General features: G+C 38.7%; 1 protein-coding gene across 10 annotated transcripts in view; it reads left to right on the top strand.

Annotated features, from left to right (window-relative positions):
• The window catches only part of MEF2C (myocyte enhancer factor 2C), a 139,408-nt gene that overhangs the window by 100,535 nt on the left and 24,613 nt on the right, over nt 1–14,260 (top strand). For 4 of the 10 annotated variants that reach the window (XM_009288265.2, XM_009288264.2, XM_009288269.2 and 1 more), the window contains 4 exons: nt 3,358–3,417; nt 3,563–3,700; nt 10,737–10,923; nt 12,081–12,128. In XM_009288265.2, the coding sequence (XP_009286540.1) occupies nt 3,358–3,417; nt 3,563–3,700; nt 10,737–10,923; nt 12,081–12,128 (433 nt within the window). Of the gene's footprint in view, nt 1–3,357; nt 3,502–3,562; nt 3,701–10,736; nt 10,924–12,080; nt 12,129–14,260 lie in introns of all 10 variants that reach the window. The other 6 variants (XM_009288271.2, XM_019474379.1, XM_009288270.2 and 3 more) reach the window with 4 other exon arrangements.

The raw sequence follows: 14,260 nt of genomic DNA, 5'->3' as shown, positions 1-14,260 counted from the left end.
AGAGACTGGATTAGGAAAATGAAAGGCTTTTCCTCCTCAAAAGCCTTCAAATTGCAATGATTTCCATTGCCTTGATAAAATCAGACCTGGCTGGTGGTGCCATATTTTCTTTTGTGCTTTTGTAGTGATGATAAATTTTGCACCTTCCCTACTCTTCCTGTTAAGCATATGCTAAAAGAAGAGGATAATACTGCAGAAACAGAGACTGGATTAGGAAAATGAAAGGCTTTTCCTCCTCAAAAGCCTTCAAATTGCAATGATTTCCATTGCCTTGATAAAATCAGACCTGGCTGGTGGTGCCATATTTTCTTTTGTGCTTTTGTAGTGATGATAAATTTTGCATGAAATGAAAGTATCTAGTTGTTTATACTTCATTTTACAGCAGCCAGTATGTCACTAAGTCAGCACTTCTCCTCCAAGATTTATAGAGCAGGATTTAGGCTAAATTGCTGGCATATGAGATTTCAGCCAAAGGTTGTTTTCCTTTAACCATTTTGTTTTTCAAATGCCTTGGCTGATTTTAGGTTATTGGAGTCCAATATAATTACTTGCTTAATTGCTTGGAAGAAGTAGAGCTTCCGTAGTTCAAAAATGGCTTATTTTCTTTAAAAATAACTGAAATCTGGCTTGGGGTTCTCTAGAATGCAATGCACTATGCAATTGTGTCATTTTATCCTCTTAAAAATTCCCTGAATAGTCATTAAATCTTTGGAAACTAGCAAATCTCCAGGAGGATGCGATAGGTCTGGCTATTTTCCAGGGTTTGGAAGAGGCTATGACAGATTAACATGGTAAGAAAAATGGTTTCTAAATCACTGCAAGACTGGGTCAAAGATTCTAGCCTGTTGAAATCCAGTTGGTCTTCTTAATGCCTCCAGTCTTCTACGATGTCCAGACTCAGCCTCTGCTTTCAAGAAGTGACACAGAGCAGAGGAGAAGAGGAAAAATTGACACGGAGTCCAGAGAACTTATGAATAAGGATGGATCAGTTAGATATTGGTGCCACTTTTCATTGTGCTGTACCAACTTGTGTTGTGTTGTGTTGTGTTGTGTTGTGTTGAAGCACAACAATAAAGGACCTTTATGAGATGTATAATGTGGTAGGTAACGGTGTGGAGGAGAGTAAAGTAACAAACAAGGGAATAAAACAGGCGAAACTGTAGCCTGCCTGTTGAGAAGCCAGAGATAATGCTAAGATGTTCAGGATCATTATATTTGTCCTGAATACCACAGTCACTCAGATGAGCTGAAGAAGAGGTCCCAAGAGTACTGATCTGGGTTTCATGTCTGGACAGCTTGATCCAATGGATCTTGAAAACAGAATATTTTATGTATTCAGAGGGCAAGTGTTTTGTACTTATATGAAGAGAAGGTTAGTTGAGATTAGTTATTCAGATGTAAAAGAGAAACTTCACTTTTAATATATTGTATCTATTAAATCTATCAAACAACAGCTGATTGCAAAAGCCCTCTTTATAATTGGCTTGTTTCAAGCTGGTAGCAGTATAAATCATACATTACTATATCTGTTCTGCTAGTTAACGTTTAAAAGATAAAAGAGAGAGAAGAGGAAGTGGAGAAGTGTAGAGAATCATTCAGGTTGTTTTAGCTTCTTAAGGTTTGATTCCAATGGATTTATAATTTTCTCCATGCATCAGTAGTAGCTCATAGGATTAGACGTGAAGTCTGTATAGATACAAAGTTTGAAAAGAAAGATCTGCATTGAGCCAGCCTTCCACAGTTACCTAAATCTGTTTCAGAGGTCTGCAACGTGAGTTTGGGAGGCTCAGATCTCTTAGGGCAGATCACCATCACTTTTCTGACTTGATGAAAACATGAGGTTCAGGGGGGGTGTCTCCACAAGGAGAACAGCTTTTGCAGGAATGAGACGGCTCTGTTCTTAAGTCTCAGGTAAAATGCAGAAAATAAGTCTAATTTTTAATAAATAAATACAATAGTACAGAAACAAGGTATGACATTATAATATACTTGAGGGCTTTAATGGTGGTAAACTGGGCGTTGCCATCAAGAAAATAATTAGGAAATGTACTTTTCCAAAAGGAACAAAAAGCTCAGATGAAAGGCAGCCTTTCCGAGAAGGCAAAAAGAAACCAGTTGGAGCACCCCACACTAATACACAGCACAAGTGTAGCCACTTCTTAACACGAGTGCTATGTGATCTTTATGTTGTAACTGAGATTGCTTAGCCAGGTTTCAACTCAGAATTAACTGCAAGCTGTCTAATAAAGTAGTAAGAGCCAAATGGACTCTTTGAAGAGTTTTTGACTGAGAAATTCTTAAAGCTAAATTTGAGAAATCTTACAAATATTGACTTTGTGTACTATTGCTTGTAGTTGGGGGGTCCACAAAGACTTGCTTCTCATATTCTTTTACCTTAATGAAGCCAATGACTGTTCTTTGGTGATCTGTCGAGGTAGATCAGTTAAAACCAATTTGAGGCCAGGCAACCATTCTGAATTGTTCGCTACTGATTTCATTCTGTTTTTAAGCTTTTTCATCTCCCTTACTTACCTTGGTGATGATGATCATGGTTGTGAGGGTTGATTTGAGCTGTTGAACCTGAAATTCATGTGTTTGACTTTTCACTAAGCATCTGTTTTAGCAGTGCATTTTCTTGTACATTAAGCTTCAGCACTGTGCATTTGTAGCACTGTAACTGGAGTCAATAAAAAGTAAACACCATCTCTAGAAGCTCTTAATCGGTATTTCACAGCCACATTAGCAACTCTGTCCTCCCCCTTGTCCTATCAAAAGCATAAACTTAGGAATGGCAGGGCATTGCTAATGTCATCCCTTACGTCCAATTCAAAGGAAGAATTCAATTTAGGTACTCCTTCTTCATCTGTGAAGAACAAATTTGTTGCAGGGTTTTTTTTTTTTCATTTCTTCCTCCTGTATCTTTCTTTAGAGAAAAAGAAAACACCAGGGTATTCCACTGTAAACAGTATGTGCTCTTTGCTTTTAATGTTCATTCATTTTCAAATGGATAAATATGTTAAAATAAATGGCATTCTGGGTGGGTATCTTAATCCCTTGATGCTATCAGATATGGGGGGGGGTAGGGGGGGGTGGGTACTTGCACAGGCACTTTGCCAGATTGCCAGCTTCATTTTTATTGACTGATTCCAGTTTCAGAAGAAAGAGGCCTGTGTGGTCCTCTCTTGCCACTCATAATTGGAGACCTACAGCATCAGCGTGGTGGATCTCTAGTCACTTTCCTTCCCTAAAGCATAATGTAAAACCTTCCACTGCTGGGCAGTTTCTGTTACTGTAACACTGCTGAGTCTTTCTTGCAGCCCGTGTCAAGGATTGAACTTTCCAAATTATGTATTTCAGACGTTGAGAAAGAAAGGACTTAATGGCTGTGACAGTCCAGACCCCGATGCAGACGATTCAGTAGGTCACAGCCCTGAGTCTGAGGACAAGTACAGAAAAATTAATGAAGATATTGATCTAATGATCAGCAGGCAAAGATTATGTGTAAGTACTCTGAGCTTCCTTTCATTTTTTTTACTTTTTGATATTTCTCTGAACCTGGCAGGCATTGAACAAGAAAGAAAACAAAGGTTGTGAAAGCCCCGATCCTGACTCCTCTTACGCTCTCACCCCACGCACTGAAGAAAAATACAAAAAAATTAATGAAGAATTTGATAATATGATCAAGAGCCATAAAATACCTGTAAGTACCAAAGGTTAGATGGCTGTCTGCTGATAACTGCTGCAGTAACAAACCATAACCCTTTCAGTTCTGGCTTCTTAAGGAAAACATTTCAGCTGGAAACAGGCTTTAATAGCCCAATATATAATTAAACACTGTGGTCAGAAAATTTCACACAACATATTTTTCTTCCAAGTCTCTACCTCTGACACACAGACAAAGCCTACTATAGGTGAAACCTACAGAAGGAAGTGAAATATACATATATACATTATATTCACTTGATTTACAGAACTGTTTTACCACACCACTCACCCAAATTATATCTAAAAAATAACGATGGAAATCTTTCTTTGTGGACAGGCTAACAAACCCACAGAATACTTTCTGTGGTGATATAGAAAAAAAGATGTAGAACTGAAATTCCTTTGTATATAGTAATTAGTGCGTTCTGTGCGTGTCACTTCAGTTCTCAAGTGTCTGCTAAACTCAGTTGCAGCACTGAAGGGTTACAGCTACTTGCTCGCTGCAGAGAAACAGACTGCATGAGAGCCTAATGGTAGGATTCAGACATGTTTGTGTGTTGGGGTGATTTTACAGCTTTATCAGAGAATTTGCTTTGACCTCATCAGCATTTCTTTAATGCTTTAACATGAGCTAAATTTTGTTTTAACCAAGTCAAAATTTCTAACCATCAGTCATATGCCTTGCCAGATATCTAAGAGAAATAACTCTGCATGTGCTATTTTGTTTGCACAAGACATAAAAGGGGAGAATATTTTGTCATTGTGTTTAATACTACATTTATAAAGCCGACAAAAAGAATGTGGAGGTTTGGAGGTTATATTTGGCCCTTCTTCCAAATGTCTGTGGAAGAGAAAGAAGCAAACCAAAGATTTGCCCAGGTCCAAAGAAGCATCTGAATTTGCATAGGTAACTGCTTGCTTCTAAAAAAGATCATTTGGATGTGTTCATTCCTCATTCCCACATGTAGGTTGTATGGTTAGCTGCCAAAAAGGATGTCTGTATACCCAGAATGAGCAAAGTCTCTTCTGTAGTGCTAGTCAATTGTGCGTACAAAATCTGATATCTAAGCTGAGGGTACCTCTTAAGGATGCTCAGATTCTGTCTCACGCAGTGTAAGTGTTATTTCCATTAATTCTCAGCAGAAAGATTTTCACTCAAGTTAATGAAAATTTGAAGAAGTTCTCATATCGTGGCAAACGTATTTTTGCAAAAACAATCAATAAAGATTTTCCCAGAGACCAGAATGGCACCAAATTTGATAAATTAGTATTTGGAATGGCTGGTTAAGGATGCCCAACATGTATATAAAATATCAGGGAGGAATACGTATATGTTCCATCTTTTTTTACCTCCCTTTTCATTTGCTTCTTTTGCATAGCTGTTTTTCTCAGAAAAAAAAGCTCTAAAGCTGTCACCATGAATTTGGTTTCTCGGGATGGAACTCAGTTTGACAAACAATGACTGCAACATTTAGGGTGACTGTTAAAAGCTGGAATGCTTAACCCTTTTTCCTGTCAAAATCTTACCAACTGCCATTCCTTTCCTCTTTCAAGGATGACCTTTGGCTTGTTCAAATCAAAGTGACGGAATTTTCAATCAGATAGTATTTAACCAAGCTAATATTCCACCTTAAAAATTGTGTTTGGGATGGTCCTTCAGATCCTCTGTTTCTCACATGCTACCTGTTCTTGTTCCAACAAAGCAGCACATATTATAACCATTTGAAATCTTAAGACATGAAGAAAACCTTGGAAAAAAACTCATTCCTGTGGTAGTGAGTTCTATCACTTTCTTTACCTCCATAAGCATTTGGGAAAATCGTCTTTTCTATAAAACTAGGAAAGTTCTAGGAATTAGAAACAACACAGTTAATCTAAACATGGTGTATCACTTTTGTCCTCCCAAAAATTAATGGACTCTCCCTCTGGTTGCTTTCATTAAATTTAACCTTTTGACATCAAATATAGTCCTACTTCAGCTATTAACCTGATGATTAACTTGGTATCCTGAGCTGTATTTTGGGTATAATGTAACGTCCTACCTTGCATGGATGTCACAAGGTACCATGTATTATCTTTTTGTGAAATTACTTCAGAGATGCTTCAGAGATACAGAACTACAAAATGTTAGCGTTTCTTTTCATGTAAGACAGGATATCCCTTCTTTGAATACTTCACACGCAGAGCTCAAGGTCTGTGTGCTCCATCGAGCTGCTTACCACAAAAGGAAGAATCAGTAGGTGTTCTCCCCTAATGCAACAGGAGCTCCTTCTCTTGGCATAAGCCGAGATGTAATGGGCAAGATGGAGCTCAAAGCTAGTACATAATGGAAATTTGTAAATATAATATATTTTTATATATAGGTATAATATATTATATACAATAATATCCTTAACTGTACAAATCAGTATAACTTCAGGGAAGTCAGGGAATTTATATTCATGTACTTGTGATCATCAAAAGTAGCCAAGAAAGTTGGGGGAAAGAAAGCAAAACTGAACAAAAAGTCACCAAGTCAAGTCATTAAATCACTACTTACAAAATACATAAAACAATGCAATGCCTGTGCCTGGTCTTGTAACAGAATAAAGCTGCTGCCAAATGAAAACAAAATTGGCATTTGCTCCTAACAGCTAAGGCCAATAATGTTTCCTCAGATAATTTTCTGGGGATAAGTATTTATATTGTTCTAAAACATCTGATAATAATTAGACATTTATTTGTAGTTTTCATAAGAGTGATGAAAGCAGAGGAGACAGAAATAGTCCACTAGAAGGGAGCTATAAGTATCTCTGTCTCTAAATAAATGAAGGCCTGATTGAACATGGGAAGGATAAAAACAATATTTAACACAGAATGTTTGGTCCATTAATTTCCAAGGGTTTTGAGTCCCCACCACTTTGCTTTGCACAACATACCACAGCTTGTGGAGCACACATCTAACACAATGTGTGCTGTACACTGGCGCTTTCCTCTCAGGTGAGCCATCTGCCCTCTTTGGCAATTGTGTCCAAAGGAGAAAAGACAGAGGGGGAAAAAAAAAAGCAAAATGTGGCAAGCTGCATAGACATTAGAGTAAGGCTATGTCTATGTCAGTAAATTAGCAAATGGCAGAGAACGTACTGAGGCAGCGGGAGGTGCTTATCTCTGCCCCGAGTTGTTTGAACAGTCCCTGGCATGCTTTTGGCACTGGCCAAAGAACGCTCTCCCAGACAATTTCTTAGCTCTGTTTGGTAGTTAGCCCAGGCCAGGAACAATTCCCAATTGTCGGTTTATATGCAGTCATGATGTTTTTGAGGTTGAGAAAGGTTAATAGTAGGGACACGGACTGCTCTGTGGCCTCAGATGGCCTCGGTTCCTAGGCAAGTTTAATTTACTAATATAGATATTACACAAGTGCATCATAAGCTTTAATGTCCATCAGGCCTAGCTGGAATAGATATGCCCCATGACTTACCACCAAGAATGACTAGGGAATCTGCCGTAGGTTGCAGTTCTTGGTGAAGGACATATAAGACTGTAACAAAGTTTGGGCAACCAGAGCAAAACTGTAGCTACAGACTTACTGTTTAATACTGGTGCTTATCCAGACAAACTTCTCTCTCTAACCTTTGGCTGCTGAGGAGAAGAAATAAAAACTACTGTATTCCAGATATATTGTGTATTGTGCTGCAAAGCAGAGAGTAAACTGACTTTGCCCTGATAAAATTGCCTATGAAGTACTCTGTAAATAGATGTAAGTATATCCAGACAGTAGGTAAAATAGTGAAAATGAAACCATTACTACAGAAATTAAGACAATAATTTGCTTAACTAGTTTAAAAAAATATTTTTAAAAATACGAAAGGAAAGCTAAGTATCTGTTTCAGCAATGTTTGTATGTTTCAGTGATGACTAGTGAGACTGGCAGCCACAAGAGCAACCAAGACTGGAGCTCTTTTGTGCTGTACTAATGTAGAAAAAGAAGACTGCAGCCCTTGGAGGCTTTGGTTTGTACATGGAAGAAATACAGAGCATAATGATGAATGTAGACAAGCCTGTTGAGGATTGGCAAGACCTTCAGATTTGCGTTTGTACCTGCTTTTTAGTTTAGGTAGCTCAATAGAGGTTGGGATTAGGAAAGTAAGTCAAGAAAATAGAGACAATATGGTGTCATCAGCTGTCTACCCAGGCTCAGAGGGCAGATTTCACAGATCTTGTGATAGAGGTGAAGAATACACTGTGCAAAGTGCTCCCCAGTGGGTGACACTCAATCTGACATGGGCTGGCACTCAAGCAGGCAGGATCATGTGCTCAAAGCCACCAGGCAGAGAAATCTCCAACACAGCCCTGAACATTGCAATAACAAGACACTCCATGTTGGCTTATTCATGTCTCACATCAGGCTGGAGGTGGAGCTAAGACATCTATCCTCATGTGAATTCACTGGCTAAAACCTTTTGAAAGGGCATAAACCAGCAGCAGCAGCTGGCTTTGAACTCCAAGAGCAGCCATGCACTTCTGACTTACATGGGATTTGGGAACCTCTTGGATCCTTCTGTGGCCAGTGAAGAGAATGTCTTGCTTCAAACCATACCTTCAGGCTGATAAAATGTTTCAGGTTATGCTATGTGAACCTATTTCCAAGCAGCGTAGACCTCAGTCGTGACATATACTGGAACTCCTTCTGCTACGTGCTTTGTAAATTTTCCTTTGAAAGACAAGCCACACATGCAACTCGGGAGCTGGACTTCAACTATAAAAACATCTGCAGGCAAAAAAAGGTTGCTCCTGAAAGAAATAAAGAACATACTTCAGCAATTACATTTTTCATCATGTAATCATTTATTCTCTTTTTTCTATTTGTGAGATACAAACATTAGTATGTTTCAGGATCCCTGTGCAGACCTAGCAGCACATGTAGTTTTGCTCCTTACCCACTGAACGTATAGATTCCCAAGACATTTCTCCTCCCCTTCCCACCTCTACTTGAACCCATCAACTCTATGGAAAATACAGCCCTTGGGGTGCACTTCAGCTTCTCGGCAAAGGGAAGCGAGTCCCAGCGTGCAGCCTGGCTGGGGAGCAATGCCAGCAGGTCCGTCCGCTCAAGTGCCCTACCTGTCCTCAGCCGTTATGCCATGGCCATCTCTCACAAACCCAGGCCACAGGCTACGTAGGGGGTTTCAGAGCTAAATTAACACCTTGAAGTAAGTCCCAAGGCATTTGTGTAATGTATCCTTCACATCATACCCTGAACTAAAATCTTGCTGTGTGTTTCAGTGGTTAAGCAAAATGATTCCTCTATATTTAGAGCAAAATTATGTCTGCCCCTAGAAAGGGGGGAGGGCAAAAAAAAAAACTTAAGGAATAACCGTAATTTGATGGCCAGCGCTGTAATACACAGGGCACAGCCAACAGCTCTGGCCAGCCAGAGAAGAGATGTGGGCGGCACAAGGTCAGGGCGCCTCTGTTGCCTGACACTGCAGATTATGTGTCCGGCTGTCAACATACTCCCTCTAGGTCCTTGAAGACTTACCAGTACTATCAGCTGCCAAGAACAAAATTAAAATTCTGATTTCCTCCCTCCGAAGATGTTACAAGGCTGGTTTAAAGAATTTTTTGATGGGTTCAGACTCTTGAAGCTTATGAGATTTTTAAATGGCAAATTAAGGGGTACTTCATTTGCATTCAGGTATTTGAATATTTAAAATGCTGTCAGGTAATTCTGAAAAGTTTTCTTTCCATTCACAAAGACAAGAAAGTAATTATTTTTAAAACAGGTAAATTAAATATGGGGTTCTAATGTATTTGAATGCCACCAAAGTCATAAATTTTAGAGAAATTCAGGCAACTGCCACCCAAGAAAACCCCAACCAATAAACTCACCAACCAAGAAAACTTGAGTTGGGCTTTCTAAGAGCATAACGAGAATCACGTGCTGCATCTCCTCGCACCCTCTGTCAGAGTGGTCCATAATTTGGTTCTTTTTTGAAAGGGATTCTTGCAAAGGAAAGTGGCTCAGGAGAGGATCCTGCCTTAAAGTATGAAAACAGTATATTGAAAAGGCGTCACCAAACACCATCACCCAACCAAGAAAACTTGAGTTGGGCTTTCTAAGAGCATAACGAGAATCACGTGCTGCATCTCCTCGCACCCTCTGTCAGAGTGGTCCATAATTTGGTTCTTTTTTGAAAGGGATTCTTGCAAAGGAAAGTGGCTCAGGAGAGGATCCTGCCTTAAAGTATGAAAACAGTATATTGAAAAGGCGTCACCAAACACCATCACCCCCCCAAAAAAAACAAAACAAAAAACCAAAAAAACCCACAGAACCCAAAGATATTGAAAAGGCGTCACCAAACACCATCACCCCCCCAAAAAAAACAAAACAAAAAACCAAAAAAACCCACAAAGAACCCAAAGGCTGGTGTGCATCCAAAGTTCTTGTATTTGCTACCTGTCCCTGAGCAGAAATTTGTTTCTTTTAAGCCCCTCCATGCTAAGATAGAAACTTTAAAAAAAGTAATTTACTGTGTTGGTGCCTTTAACGTGATTTGGGATCATTCTGGTTGCTAAAGCAACATAAGCTGAAATTAAAGCTTTCCCTTTTGCATTCCACACCTTCTAATTTTTCTCCATGCAATGAAGTCATCATAATCATGTACCTTTGATCTTGCAGTCATCTGTGACACTAGATTAAGATATCACAAGTGAACAATTACGACTTCACAGAATGAAAGAAAAAGAAAATTAAGCCTCATAAAGCAGGGTTTTGTTTTAAACAAAAAAAAGTGAAAGAGTCTTTCCAATTCTTAGTAAGTGAATGTGCAAGCTGCATTAAAGGAAGATGGAATCATGATTTGAAAAATCTTATTTAAAAGCCTTGGTAACTCTTTTGAAACTCTTCTCTTGACTCTTGGGGGAGGGGGGCGAGCATAAACATTTTAACCACCAACTATAAAATATTTGAACTAAATATAGAGTAACTGTACTTGAAGGCTGTTGTGCTTCTGTACTATTCTCGTCTTTGTTTCCCTTTTTTGCTTGTACAGGCTGTTCCACCACCAAACTTTGAGATGCCAGTTTCTATCCCAGTGTCCAACCACAACAGTTTGGTATACAGTAACCCAGTCAGCTCGCTGGGAAACCCCAACCTTTTGCCGCTGGCTCATCCTTCTTTGCAAAGAAATAGCATGTCTCCTGGCGTGACACATCGGCCTCCAAGTGCAGGTAACACAGGTAGGCTCTGTTCAATCCTATCCCTTTAAATGCTCTTTTATCAGCTGCTTGTGTGCCTTGGGTCACTTTAAACTGTACTCTGAGAAACAAGAACTCTGTTTTTACCAGTCATAACAGTTTGTCCAAAATGGCTGTGTTGAAAAATCAAAAGAAGAGCCAAAGGGGTTTCTATTCCCAATTTAGAAAATTAAAAAAAAAAAGTTCTAGAAAAAGCTGAATATTGACTAAGATTAAAAGACATCAATAAAGGATAAAAGGGCAGACAATTTGCTGTTTCATAAAAAGGCAGCTTGTCTACTTAATTCATGCAAGAACTCACTATACCATAAAGCTTAAGGGGGCAGGGGAGAAAATGTAGCCAATACAAACAAGTTGAAGCAGGTAAAATAAAGCACTCCTTACTTAAATCATCATTCTAGAGGCTAAACGCAGAATTTATTATTATTTATGCATTCACAGGTTCCTTGATGGGTAAATGTTAGCTGAGCTCTGTACTTGAGTGCCTTGTATAGCAAGAGGCTGTGCTTTGCTCTGGTGATGATGAGGGCTCACCTCTGAATAGGATAAGTGGGGATTAAGTTCATTCAATCTGTCTGGCTGAAGCAACATCAAGATCCTTAAGTATACTGGGTTCAAAGAACCATCTGAGGTCCGCAAGTGCAAAGAGAAGTTTTAAAAATCCTTAGAGTGAATATCTATGAAAGGCTGAGGAAATTAAAATTAAAAGCTATGTAAATATATGTTACAGCTTCTGAGTTACGTTCTTGTACAGGAACTTTCAGTCTCATCCTCCCAATTCTGTGTGGAAGCCTTTGCTTTTCTGACTAACACTGAACTAAAGATAGTTTTCAAATGAAGGACTACTACACATAACTTTCAAATATAATTTATTTTTCATATGCTGTGGAAGTATGAAAATAAAATAATGAAATGTGTGTACTGCATATTTTGTTTGTCCTTGAAAGGCAAATATCTTGTACGGGTAACATTAAACATTACCATTTTATGGCTATGGGTCTGATCCAGTGCCTGTTGAAGTCAGAGGGAAATAGTGGTGGGTACTGGAGCAGGCCCTTTGAAGTTAGAGAAAATGTTTTGAATGTTTGCCTGTTACAATTTATCGTGCTCATTTGTAGTATTTCATTTCAACCCCCTAGGTGGCCTGATGGGTGGGGACCTCACAACCGGTGCAGGCACCAGTGCAGGTAAAGAAAAAATAATTTATATTTATTTTTCTAAGTGAACAAAGGACTTCCTTCAAAGGCTGAGTCCAAAAATAGCTCCATACTGGAGGTGGGATATTAGAAAGTGATCGGCATCAATTTATTTCCCCCAGCTGGGGGGTGGGGAGTTGACATTTGTGCTTCTCTTATTAGTAGGAAGAGGCTTGTTTTCAGCAATGTTGAAATCTTGCACCTCAACAAATTCCACAGATACAAATGTGTGTTTTCCTTCACATTAGCCTTTCCATAAAAACTTTTGGGTCCATTGCATAGCATAGCCCTGTTCAGGCAAAACTCTTACTGAGGCCAGTGTCAGAAACCCTGATCCTTTTTAAGTCACAGGGAGTTTTTCCATTGACTTTAGGGGAATTGGGGTTTCATTTTATGAATTTAAGCTTGAGTAAAGATTTCGATATGGAGTCTTTCATTAGACTTCAATCTACTGAGCACAGATTTGATTTCAAGCCCCTGCTTTAAGACCATTGCTAGTCAGCAAAATCTGTTAGCATTTACTTAAATAATCAGTAATTAACTTACACTTAGTTTTATGTATTTACTTAAGTGCTTTGGTACACAACAGGGAAAGGATTTTCAAAATACCCATGCAGAGAAAAAGATTAGCCCTTTTAGTCCTGCTCCCATAGAACTAATGAGAACTGTACTTGCTACGGTCTGTGTTATCAAAGGAATGTTGTCAGAGTAGTCCCCTTTGCTCAGTAAACTCAGTGGTTTGTTAGCAATGTCAGCAATGTTGCATTATTACAAATACGGATTACAAAAGACAATGGCAAGATTACTGTTTCAGTCTGAGAAGTAAACACATATGTTCGAAGAAAATAAGCTGAGTGGTAAAACATGGAGCACATCCAATTTTACTGGGTTAACTGCTCTCAGAAAGAACTGTACAGGAAAATAGTTGTAAGGTCCATTTTGTGCACTATAAACCAAGGCTGATATATATGCTGATTCTGACGTTGTCTCATAAAATTACTTATAAAGAAATTCTGGATATAGTGATCTTTTCTTTCTTGGCTCTTCTCAGCCTGCATTAGACCACCCCCCTTTTATCTTCACACATAGATGAGTCACAGATGTTTGTGTGATGCATTTGTAGTAAAATTGAAACTGCACAGCATTGTATCAGAAAGGCATTTTAAATGCACGCTGAACCTTTGAGGGGTCATTTTGTATTAATTTAGGAGCAGGGAAGACAGACCACAGGAACTTAGCTATTAGTCTCCTTTGTTCTCAAAAAAAGAAAGCATGATAGAAAATTGCAGTTTTGTTAATTATCTTTTGTTAGCCTGCGAAACACAGCTAAAGAAAGATTCGTTCTGGCGATGTTCGCATTTCATCTCACTTTAACCTCATGTATAGTAGAAACTTCAGGAATGGCAACGGAGGGACTCGGGTAGGAAATTGATTGCCCTATTAAGGGGCTCCCTCTACTGGCTTATTAAGAAATATCATTGTCTCGTTATTGGTTTCCCTGTTCCTTTAAAAAGACGCTGGAAAGCAATTAGTAAAGGCAGCGATGTTTTCTTTTAAAAGGCGCACATATTAAAATAAAAGTTCCTCTACACATGCATTTGGCTTCATAATCCCTGTGCTTAATAAAATCTGTGTATCAATATGCCAGCTGAAAATTTATATGCTTTCTAAATACATATTTTTTTTCTTGGAAAAATATTAAGAGCATATATAAGCAGAGGAAGAGGAACAGCTTGATTACTCACAAATTAAGAATTTCTATTTCCTGGGCGCAGTGTTATGCATTAAGCTCTCAAGCAATGTAACTTTGGAGTAGGCAATTGATTTGAGGGGCATATATATATGAGGGGCATTGCTAGGAATGCATCATAAATATTTAATCATATGAATAGTCTTTGTTCTTTATCTGGCAATAAGAGCTTTAAACACCATTAAAGAAGTGTTTTCTAAATCTCTTAAATGCAGAGCAGTAGGAAGAATTTGATACAGCGCTGAAGGAAGATGAAAAGGTCACTATAAGGTTGAATCCTCTGTCTTAGTTGCATCATTCCACAATGGCACTATTTTGGACAGTCCTCTTTCTTTAGGGTGCAGCAGAATAAACATCAAAAGTTCTCTTTGTT

The sequence above is a fragment of the Aptenodytes forsteri genome, unplaced genomic scaffold, assembly GCF_000699145.1.
Source record: "Aptenodytes forsteri isolate BGI_AS27 unplaced genomic scaffold, ASM69914v1 Scaffold41, whole genome shotgun sequence".
NCBI lineage: Eukaryota > Metazoa > Chordata > Aves > Sphenisciformes > Spheniscidae > Aptenodytes > Aptenodytes forsteri.
The sequence above is the reverse complement of the archived record's forward strand: the minus strand, read 5'-3'. Positions and strand labels throughout refer to the sequence as shown.